The sequence below is a fragment of the Triticum dicoccoides genome, chromosome 5B (assembly GCF_002162155.2).
Source record: "Triticum dicoccoides isolate Atlit2015 ecotype Zavitan chromosome 5B, WEW_v2.0, whole genome shotgun sequence".
Taxonomy (NCBI): domain Eukaryota; kingdom Viridiplantae; phylum Streptophyta; class Magnoliopsida; order Poales; family Poaceae; genus Triticum; species Triticum dicoccoides.
The window spans coordinates 37,955,952-37,967,046 of record NC_041389.1 but is presented as its reverse complement, the minus strand read 5'-3'; the positions used below and the strand labels follow the sequence as shown (position 1 = coordinate 37,967,046).

The 11,095-nt window shown below is 43.2% G+C and overlaps 1 protein-coding gene across 1 annotated transcript; it reads right to left on the bottom strand.

Annotated features, from left to right (window-relative positions):
• Positions 1-9,438: 9,438 nt before the first annotated feature.
• On the bottom strand, positions 9,439-10,768 carry LOC119305097 (glutamic acid-rich protein-like). The gene is made up of 3 exons (XM_037581711.1): positions 10,606-10,768; positions 10,015-10,071; positions 9,439-9,912 (listed from the first exon to the last, which is right to left on the bottom strand). The coding sequence occupies exons 1-3, from the start codon at positions 10,751-10,753 to the stop codon at positions 9,575-9,577; spliced, it is 543 nt and encodes a 180-aa protein (XP_037437608.1). The 5' UTR covers positions 10,754-10,768; the 3' UTR covers positions 9,439-9,574.
• Positions 10,769-11,095: the final 327 nt, after the last annotated feature.

The window sequence follows — 11,095 nt, the reverse complement described above, 5'->3', positions numbered from 1 at the left end:
AAGAGGCTGATATAGCACACATGGGCTACGGTTAATTCAGTGCAGTGCACACAACATGCACACATAAAAGTTGATACGCACAGGTCATGAAATATTTTCTATCCAGTCCCGCACATGAAAACTGTAGCATAGTCCACATCAATCATGCAGCCCAGGCACATGCAGTCTTCATTGCATCATAGTACAGTTTACTAGTGGGCACCTCACAGGCCCACCCAAAACCCTTTCCCTCACTGCACGCTTTCCTGCCCGAAGCGGTCAGTGCCGCATTCATGCTGGTCCAGACCGGACGTGACCTCTCACTGGAGCCGGAATTAAAACGTGTGTGTCGGCCGAGAGCCTTGCCAGGCAATTCTTCAATGAATTGCCGAAGCTAAAAACTTTTCCCCCTTTTTCATTCTAGCAATGGATTCTGATTTGATGTACATATACAAGCACTATGTTGAGTCGTCCGATGAGGAGGAGAACTCGGATGAGACGGCGATGATGCAGACGGTCCTTGAAGACGCGAGCGTGTGGAGGAGCATGTTCTCAATTTCAAGGGCTCGATTAAGGGTCATCGAGTGCTCAACCGCAACAAGGCACACGGTTGACACTGCTGGACGACTACTTTGCCCCGGATTCACTCTTCGCTGACCATTTTCGCCGGTGTTTTCGGATGCGCAAGACTGTCTTCGATCGTTTGTACCATTGCGTCCGGTCCTATGATGACTACTTCATCTTGAAGAAAGACGTTGTGGGAACGGTTGGCTTCTTTAGTTTACCAGAAGTGCACGGATGCTTGCATATGGCACGGCCGCTGATTCGTGGGATGAGTACCTACGGATGTCTGAGAGCACACGCGGAGATACCATGGCCAGGTTTGCAACTACCATGGTCGAGGTGTTCGGACCTCAGTACCTGATATAACCAACTATGGCAGAGACCGAGAGGCTCTTGGCAATCTCAGAAGCAAGAGGGTGGCCAGGTTTGCTTGGTTCTCTTGATTGTATGCATTGGAAATGGAAGAACTGCCCGAAGACTTTATAAGGGCGATATCAGGGTCATGTTAAGAAGCCCACCATCATTCTTGAAACAGTTGCATCACATGATCTTTGGATTTGAGACGCTTTCTTTGGCATACCCAGTCTCACAATGACATCAATGTGCTACATCGATCACCGTTGTTTGCGATGCTGGTGAAGGAAAATCTCCACCTTGCTACTATAATGTCAGTGGACATGAGTACAATATAGGCTACTATCTAGTTGATGGTATCTATCCTCCGTGGGCTACCTTTGTCAGCACCATCTCTAACCCAGTTGGCCAGAAAAATGCTCACTTTGCCCAAAGACAAGAAACAACGAAAAAGAATGTTGAGAGGGGATTTGGAGTTCTGTAGGCCCGTTTTGCAGTTGTTCGTGGACCTGCTAAACAATGGGATCCGGAGACCTTGTGGGGGATGATGACATGTTATGTGATCATCCGCAACATTATCGTGGAGGATGAGGGTGAGGATGCTGCCGCAGCTCTAGAATTTGAGAATATGGGTGATCCTATCAAACTTCCAGACCAGAATCCGGCCACATTTGAAGAGTTTATTCAAATGCATCAACAAATTAAACATCGACCAACTCATGAGTAGCTGAAGAAAGATCTGATTGAGTATGGTGGGCGGTTAAAGGGGACAACAATGTTGTGATGTAATATTTAAAGTTTTTAAAATTTGAACTAGTGCTGCATGCGGCTATTTGAACGTTTGCACTCTATGTATGCGGCTATTTGATCGTGCAGACTTAAAAAAATGAGAGAGACCAAATGTATGCGGCTATAGTTGGATGACGGTCTCCAGCATCCATGTCCGCGGACTGGTGCCCCTGTCCGCGGAACGGATGCGGGAGAAAATTTGCGGATGGCCGTTGGAGATGCACTTAGCTTCTTCTTCTTCTTCTTCTTCTTCTTCTTCTTCTTCTTCTTCTTCTTCTTCTTCTTCTTCTTCTTCTCTTTTTTCTTTTGGAATGTTTCTTCTTCTTCTCAAAGCTAGGTTTAGTGTTGTATATAGGTGTTGTGCGCAGTCTCCAATCTCTCCCCTTTTACAAGAGGCGTGGTCTATACACACATGACTACGGCTACTTCCGTGCCGTGCGCACATCAATGTTTTAAATAGCCGGCTATGGCTCCGCTATAGCTCGGCTATAGCCTTTTCAGCAGGGTGCCGCTAAATTGTCATCTTCACAAATAGCACGCTATATCCCGCTATAGCCCGTTATAACTCCGTTGTAGCTGTTTTTGGAGGCCCGCCGCTATTTTTCATAGCCCGCTATTTAAAACATTGGCGCACATGCATGCACACATAAGAATTGATATGCACACATCATGAAATATTCTATATCCAGCCCCGCACATGAAAAACTGTAGCATATATAGGACACGTCAATCATGCATTCAAGCAGACGGTCTTCCTTGCATCATACTAGAGTTTACCAAGTACTGCCTCCATCACAAAATAAGTGTCACAATAAATTGTGTGAATCTGAATGTATGCTACCTGTGCAAATTTGCATATATAGTATTGGGTTCTTCAAAATATAATAATGACATTTTAGTTTAAATGGTATTTTGTTTTCGTGAAGCATCACACGGATTAGGTGGTCACTGTTACAAAAAGATTGTTGTAAATATTGGTTAGTTCGCGAGCGGTCAAAGATACACTGGCATGGCAACCACAGTCGGCCTTTTCTCCCCTCAATTGGTTTTGACCTTATTTGATCGAATAAACAAGTTTATGGCCTAAAATGGCCACCTCCTAAGTTACTGGTCTAATGTGTACAATTAGTTTAAGTTAATAAACTAATGAATCACTTCACTCTCTTCAAAACATAATATTGACATTTTAATTTAACTGCTATTTGTTTTCCTGCAGAACCACACGATGCACTCTACTAAGAAGTAGGAACATATTGGGGAGAACCAGGGTACGTGAGACTTGATATGTATGCGTCATGAAATGTTCAGAAGTAGAGAAGATAGTAGAAGTCTTGCATACACAGGACAGTTGTCTTAATTTCTCCTTGGTTTTCAGCATGTGGTAAGAAGAACTTCTTTGCCGACATGTGTGACAACAAACTATCTTGAAAAGCATACCAAATGGTATTTAATTGATATCATAGTTTTCACTTCAAAAAAATCAAAGGTAGTTTCTTAAATTATTATTTTCCAAGGGTGATGCCTCAAAAACACTAATCTCGTGTCAATTAAACTAGACGATTAGCATCTCATGATGCAAGAGATAGTGCGAGCGGAGTATGCCTAATTAACACTCTTAAATATTAATCTCCTTGATGTGGTAACACACAACAGAGCTAATGATTGATGCTATGCATTTGCACTGTAAACATAATTAAAGACGATGTTCATTCAACAAACCATTTTCTCTTTGTTTGAGGTAAAGAAGTGATTTCATTCATTCAGCTATATCGAAACCATTCATAGTATGAGCCAAGCAAATCTTGGTGGAACATGCCCGTGGCAGAATGATAGTCCTAGCTAAATCTTGAAATGTACAAATGAAAGGTCTTCAAACTCCATTTTTCTCACGGTAGCTGAAAAATGATAATTGAGATGACTTGAAAAGAATAATACTGTTACAAAAGTGAATCAACAATGTTGCATCAACATTTTTATAGTGAACTTTATATTTTTGAAAATTGTTTTTTATCAAATATTAAGTACAGTGATTTCTATATGGTTGTAATGTAATTACTGGAATAATAAAATTTAACATACTTATTATAACAACAATTATATTTGAATCATTTTTCATAATTACATAAGTTATATAGTGTATACGTGTGCGTTGTGTTGTGTTGTGTGTGTGTGTGTGTGTGTGTGTGTGTGTGTGTGTTCATTTATATTTAAAAACATTGATCATGTTGGATATCTCTAAAATGTAGGTCTAATTAATATCTTAATGGTGGTTTTCTTGGGTATTTTTAGGTACATATAATTATAGAAACTTCTACTTTATAAATCAAATCATGGGGAAATGTTTCTTGCAATGTGGGTTCAGTAAGAAAGTGATAATATCTGCATTGGCCCTATTAGATATCACCACTTATATTAATCACCGATGAACATGAAAATGCTTGCAATTTGTACTTCTCATAAACAAGATTTGATGGTTTGATATGCTCATCGAGAATTATCTTGGTTTCGTCTGGTGTTTACAAGAATTCCAGCTAGTTTCTAGGATAAAATTATTCAAGAAATTATATATAAAATCTAGTTAGTAGGATCTAGTACAACATGTACGATATTTATCGGCGGGAGATAGGCAATACACGATATTGGTCTCTGATGTAGACTTCTCTGCTAACCAAGATTTTTTTTCATATATTCACTAATATTTTGGACATAATGTATAATAGTAATAATATTTATGTCCTCCCTTCGTCTCTCCTCTAAGGAAAGGAGGCTAGGGCTTTTCCCTCTTGTCGGCAGAGCCATCGACCTACCACGTCTCCTGTGACCTCAGGGCCATGGGTGCGCGATGGAACTCGGCCCTTGCCGGCGGGAGGGATCTATTTTTAGGTGCTTCTTCAAGCTTTCATAGGGTTTGTGTCCTGCTCCGGAAGACATGGCGGTGGCGCCTTCTTGAAGAGGGAATAAGGTTCTCCTCACCTAAGCCACGTCCTAATGGTGCGTCTAGCATCGTCGGAGGGCATGTGGAAATATGTCCCATGGATCTCTCGGGATTCGATCGGTGGTTATCTTTTGGTGGATCTGCTCCGATCCAGTCTTTGTTTGTCTTTGTTCATGTGTCTTCAGATTGGATCCTTCTGATCTAAACTTCTCTTCATTGGCGGCGGTTGCTGTTCTGATGCGTTGGTCCTATATGGGGTCTTAGCACGATGACTTCCTGACTATCTATTACAACAAGTTGTGTCCGGCTCTGGCGAGGGAGGGGCGATGACGGCGACGCGTCTTTGGCTCACTTCAGTGCTTGTAGTCGTCGCTAGGTGGTTTGCAAATCAGGATGTAATTTTTATTATTTCTAGTGTTCGCTGTACTGCCATGATTGAAGATGAATAGATTGAAAGTTTCCCACACAAAAAAGATGTACTCCCTCCGTTCCTCAATATAATAGTACTCCCTCCGTTCCTCAATATAAGTCTTTTTAGAGTTTACAATATAGACTACATACGAATGTATGACATATTTTAGAGTATAGATCCACTAATGTTTCTCCGTATGTAGTCCATATTGAAATCTCTAAAAAACTTATATTTAGGAAACGGAGGGAGTGTTTGGATTACAGTTGTAACATAGTATTTGAGGCTCTCCTGTTCTTGATCACGTGACAGTGGCCCTGTCCTCTATGTACCAGGATGGTAAAAGTAACTTCCTCTAGATGCTCATTAGTAAACTTTTCTCTTTTACTTAGGTAACATGCGTTGCCAGTACATAAACATGGTCTTGGGGATTGCTACTTATGGCCACCGTGACACTATTCCACCCAGTGGCTTATCTTAACCACGCAAGAATGTGTGTTGAGACTTGAGAGATCACACTCTCCTCATTTTTCTTTCGGACAAACACACTCTCCTCTTTACCATCCTTGTTAACCCTTTGACTTGGAACTTCGGGACATATCTTTTGTTGATATTTTTCCTCGAAAAAAATTATATTTTCTGAAAAGTCCAAAAACAGCAACAAGGCCGTGACACTACATTAATTGTCTATAGTACAGAAAAATAATTTAAACTTGTGACAAATCTATACAATTATGATATAAACGTAGGATGAAACAAAAAAACATTGTAGATAAATACAAGCCAAAAATTTACAGTTTTTTCATTGTCCACCGTAATAGTAGTCAGCTTATAGAAGAGGTCCATGCCGCCCTCGTCATAAGGGTTTCCCAAGCCCACCCAAGCAGGATCCGCGTTGCATCAAGGCAACTATGGGTCTATGGCCAATGGAAGTGCAAAGCCCTCTGGAACTTTTTCTTTGAAAAGGAGGATAACCCACATCGAGCAATACACACATCTATATATTATTAATAATGCAAAATCCATCAGCCGAGCAACATCAACCCAGAAAAAAAGCAAAGGGAAAACTCAAGGCCGCTTGCCTCGCTATAGTAACTCCTTTAGATAGCTACTAACCCTATGATACAAGGCAAAATAAAAATATACAACTCCTAGGCTATGCCTGCAAGAAGGATTCACCGCACGTGAGCTGCTGACGACGAGTCCAACCCAAGGTTGAACTCCGGATTCTCATCCCAAAGCCAAACTTCAATCCACCACCTTCAGCAAGGAGACGACACAAATGCACATTGATGTAGCCTGGTCAAAGATTTTCTGTTTCCACCGGAGTGCATACACTTGTCGTTGAAGCCATCTCTACTATCATCCCTCATCCAGCCACCGACTCCTTGATAACCAGATACCTCTGGAGAAGACACCGGAAGACAAAGACGTCCCATACCGCTTGCCTCCGGCCACTATCACACCACTTTCAATCCAACAACAATAGGCTAAACATGACACCTCCGCCAGAGCCACCATGCAACACCTTCCGATAGCATGCACGATTGACGCCTCTGCATGAGATGTCGTGTCGTAGCATCTACCGGCGGCTTCAGTTGTTGGCGACAGGAATTGCTCGCGTCTCTTTTAGATACGCATGCGCCCCTGCCGAACCGCATCACACCCGATCTGTTGATGGAGGAGACGTCTCATTCCCCCACCAGCCTTGGCCATCACCACCTCGAGATCCAGCTATAGAGTCGTCCACACAATCATCGAGATCGCCGCCTTCGAGAAGAGGGGCCACCGCCAGGAATCCGAGTGCTAGCAGCGAGCACCCGGAGCCGCGCCGGCAGCTGTCATCGCCCATAACAACGACAGTTGCCGCCGCGTCTGCCATCCATCGCTCGAACCCCCCTCCCCCCGGCCCCGCAAACCCCTCTGGGAACTTGTTGAGGTTGAGAATACCAAGGTCAATGGGTCTTGCGTGCTGCTGATGCCTGAGGCCATGCTGTATTTTTCCCGCTCCTTTAGGCTTAGTTTGGTAACGAGGCCAACAAAACTAGGGAAGCATACCCCAGTCGGGGGATTTTCTCCGGACAGATGAGATGCCCTTCCATCACCCGGGAGATTTCCCTAATCAGTGTTACCTCATTTGGTGGCTAGAGAACGGGGCGCCACGCGCCAGATCGCTAGGTGGAAGTCGATCGTGGGAGAGAGAGCGGAGGCGTGGGTTTCCTGCCCGATCTCTCAAGTCGTGGATTGATCTCCCTGGGAAACAAGATGGATCGGGACAGAAAATCCCCAGGCGATGAGCAACCAAATGACCCGTTGGTTTTCCACGGGCTGATTCGTCGCGTGGGTCACGAGACCTAGATTTTATCGAGGATAGCGGGGGGATCCGACAATGCTACACGTACAAACAGTTTACAGGCTTTTACAGGGTGGGTTAGTTTTCATTGGCCAACAGGGGACGGCCCACCCCCCCTGAAAATCAGGTGGAGAGAGGTTTGTGATTGGTTGTTAGATAGAAACAGTTTACAGACTTTTACAAATCTTTGTATGTCTAGCATTTTTGGGATCCTGCGTAACCAAATGAGGCCTTAGAGTTGTGGTCCTTTTGTCTCTAGTTCTCTCTACTGCACTGAACTCTATTGTTGTGGTTGTATTTTTCACGCGTAGCGAGAGCTTCGATAGCTATCACGGTTGAGCGATTAATGTAAAGGGGTTGTCCCTGTTGGAAAAAGGAAAAGCTAGTTCGTTTTTTTGGAAATCAGCCAGTCTGTTGGGATCAAATAGTTTGTTGAACATAGACACACTATATCGCAATAACTAATAAAAAGGGTCTGACTAGGCATCAGTCGATTGAGACTTGATGAAGTCTCAGTCGGCTGACGTCATGTGGGCGTTTTTTTAGCAAATCATGCATGTGGGCATGGGGCCGTACGTCGGCTAGGAATTAGTGCTGCTTTTACTCTTTTCTTGCTATACGCCATTGTTTATTCCTCATAGGCTAGGAATCAGCATGTTTTCCTTTCATTCTTCCCTTCGGCATAGCAGTACTACACCTTCTATTTCGGCCCATTTTCCTATCATTTTATATATATTAATTTTTGTTACATTTTTTAATGTTATTTTTATTGTTAATATAAAATGAAAATAAAAATAAAAATAAAAAACCGATCCACATAAATTGCAGTTGCAGGCGGGTTGCGACACATGCAGTTGCAACTCTAATGATGGACATGCAACTGGCGGACATCCCTCCCCCTCCAGTTGCAGTCGCGTTGTACCACTTGCAGTTGTTGGTGGGTTGCGACACGTGCAGTTGCAACTCTAGTGATGGACATGCAACCAGCCGACATCTCTCCCCTTCAGTTGCAGTCGCGTTGTACGCCTTGTAGTTGCAGGCATATGCGATTTGTGTAGTTGCAACTCTAGTGATGGACATGCAACTGGATGACATCCCTCCCCTCCAGTTGTAGTCGCATTGTCCCCCCTGCAGTTGCAGGCGGATTGTGACGTCGACACATGCGACTACAACTCTAATGATGGACATGCAACTGGCCGACATCCCTTCCCTCCACTTTCAGTCGCGTTGTACCACTAGCAGTTGCAGGCGGGGTGCGACAGGTGCAGTTGCAACTCTAGTGATGGACATGCAATTGAACATCAATTCTCCCCTTCAGTTGCAGCCGCGTTGTACCCCTTGCAGTTGCAGACGTGCCGTGACACATGCAGTTGCAGGTTGCGTTATGGGCATTCACACACCTCAAGGTACATACACAGTAAGACATGCGACGGAATGTGTGCTCAGAACAGCAAAAATAAAATAGAGCAAAAAAGAAAAATATTTTTTTTTAAAAAGGAAAAAATGTGAAGAAGAAAATATAACTAAAAATAAATGATACAAAAGCACAAAAACACATGTAGAAAAATGAATATAAGAAGGAAAAACAAACATATACAAAAGGGTAAATGAAAAAAGTTGGAAAAACAAAAATAAATCTAACAGTCCAACAAAGAAAGAAAAGGCCAACTAACAACTGAAAAGGCCCCATCCCGTGGCCAGCCCCTCACGCGAATCCCAGCCTTACAAAAAAATAAAGACAAAAGAGAGCCCGTCCAGAAGCATGGATCCTATGTGGGCTGCTCGCACGAAATGCTAAAAAACGTCTTAAACGGCAAAGAAATCTAACGGATGGTTCGATCGACTGAGACTTCGTAAAAAATCAGTCGACTGATTTTTAGCCCAACCGTAATAAAAATGTTTATTCTGCAAGTGCAGAGCATCATTATTAACTCTCTTGGGTTGTTTAGTCAGGACAGAATGTGTGAAGCGCATAATTACTCAACAAATGAAATGTCCCCAAATTACAATGTTTCACTAGCATACTTTAGACAGAAACATAATGGTACACAGACATACATAAATTGGCATGCGTACGTGCATGCAGGGTTCAAGTACAAACATAACAGACTTAGTCTATAGCTGCCCAGAAGATGCATAAGACTTCTTATTACCAGCAAATCATCTACCATGTCTTAAGCACAACTTGGAGTTAGCTGAGGTCCTCGCCATTGCCATCGTCAGTCTGATCGCCATCATCGTCGTCAGTCTGATCCTCCTTTTTCTTGTCACCGTCACCGTTTCCGTCAGCCTCCTCCTCCTGCTCCTCATCCTCATTGTCAGCCTCCTCTTCATCCTCCTCCTCCTCATCCTCATTGTCAGCCTCCTCTTCATCCTCCTCCTCCTCCTCCTCTTCATTGTCAGCCTCCTCCTTGTCAGTCTCCTCCTCGGGGTCTATCGAGAAGGGGCTGTCTGTCGAGAAAGTGGTCACCATGCTACTAGTGTCTTCATCCTCCACCACGTTATCTGTGATGTTCAGTGTTACAATCCCTGCAGGTAGCACACAGTATAGAGACCAAAATTAATTCGCAAGTCCACTCAAAGATAAGAAAATTGCACCTAGAGATAACAAACACGACGCGCCGTACGTACACTCATCGTCCCAAGAGGTAGGTTGCACGTTCTCAAGCCGCCGGTTTTCCAGCTCTTCTGTATGGTAGAAAGATTTGTATGCACATCAAATGCATTGTTAAGCTCTCCTAATATGAAAATTGTGTAATCAAGAAAAATATATTGACTGGATTTGTGTGTAGCAAGTCCAAACATTTTTTTAGGAACTAGTGAATAGAGAAGATCAAATCGTTTCCTATATACGAGGCCATGCATTATCGGACACAAAAAGCATATTAATTCTGGTCAACTACAAAGTGAGCTTGGAACGTGAATAGCTCAAAAAAGTTTGTTTTTCCGGTTCTTCAAAAAGAAAACGTCCAAAAAACATAAATCAAGATTGTACACATGACCAAGTATTATATTTAGTCTTTAAATCTGTGCAAAGTTATGCATTCCATGGCCATATGGGAAAAGAAAGAGGGAATCAAAGTACAAAATGCTGCTATTCAGCCACTCTATCTTGTCTTTCTTGTGAAGAGAACACAAACTTATCAAGCATGTTTCCTCACGAAGAATTGCAGGCACGTAGTTATGCAAGAAACGTAATCAAAGAAGAAATATCTCACTTACCAGCGGTCAGCACACGTTTCTTGCTCTTTTTCTTGCCTTGATTGTTTCCACCGGATGAACCGCCACTGTCATTTTTATTCTTCTTCTCTTGGCTTTTTTCCCTCTTCAACTTTAGTGTTGTAATGTATGTGCAGTGCGGAGTCCCCATTCTCTATCCTTTTATAAGAGGCTGATATAGCACACATGGGCTACGGTTAATTCAGTGCAGTGCACACAACATGCACACATAAAAGTTGATACGCACAGGTCATGAAATATTTTCTATCCAGTCCCGCACATGAAAACTGTAGCATAGTCCACATCAATCATGCAGCCCAGGCACATGCAGTCTTCATTGCATCATAGTACAGTTTACTAGTGGGCACCTCACAGGCCCACCCAAAACCCTTTCCCTCACTGCACGCTTTCCTGCCCGAAGCGGTCAGTGCCGCATTCATGCTGGTCCAGACCGGACGTGACCTCTCACTGGAGCCGGAACTAAAACGTGTGT

Bases quoted from the DNA above. Each gene is read 5' to 3' on its own strand.
- LOC119305097 (XM_037581711.1), bottom strand. From the start codon at position 10,753: ATGGGGACTCCGCACTGCACATACATTACAACACTAAAGTTGAAGAGG. The intron at 10,072-10,605 runs GTAAGTGAGATA...TCTACCATACAG, and splicing joins GAAACGTGTGCTGACCGCTG to AAGAGCTGGAAAACCGGCGG. The intron at 9,913-10,014 runs GTACGTACGGCG...TGCTACCTGCAG, and splicing joins TACCTCTTGGGACGATGAGT to GGATTGTAACACTGAACATC.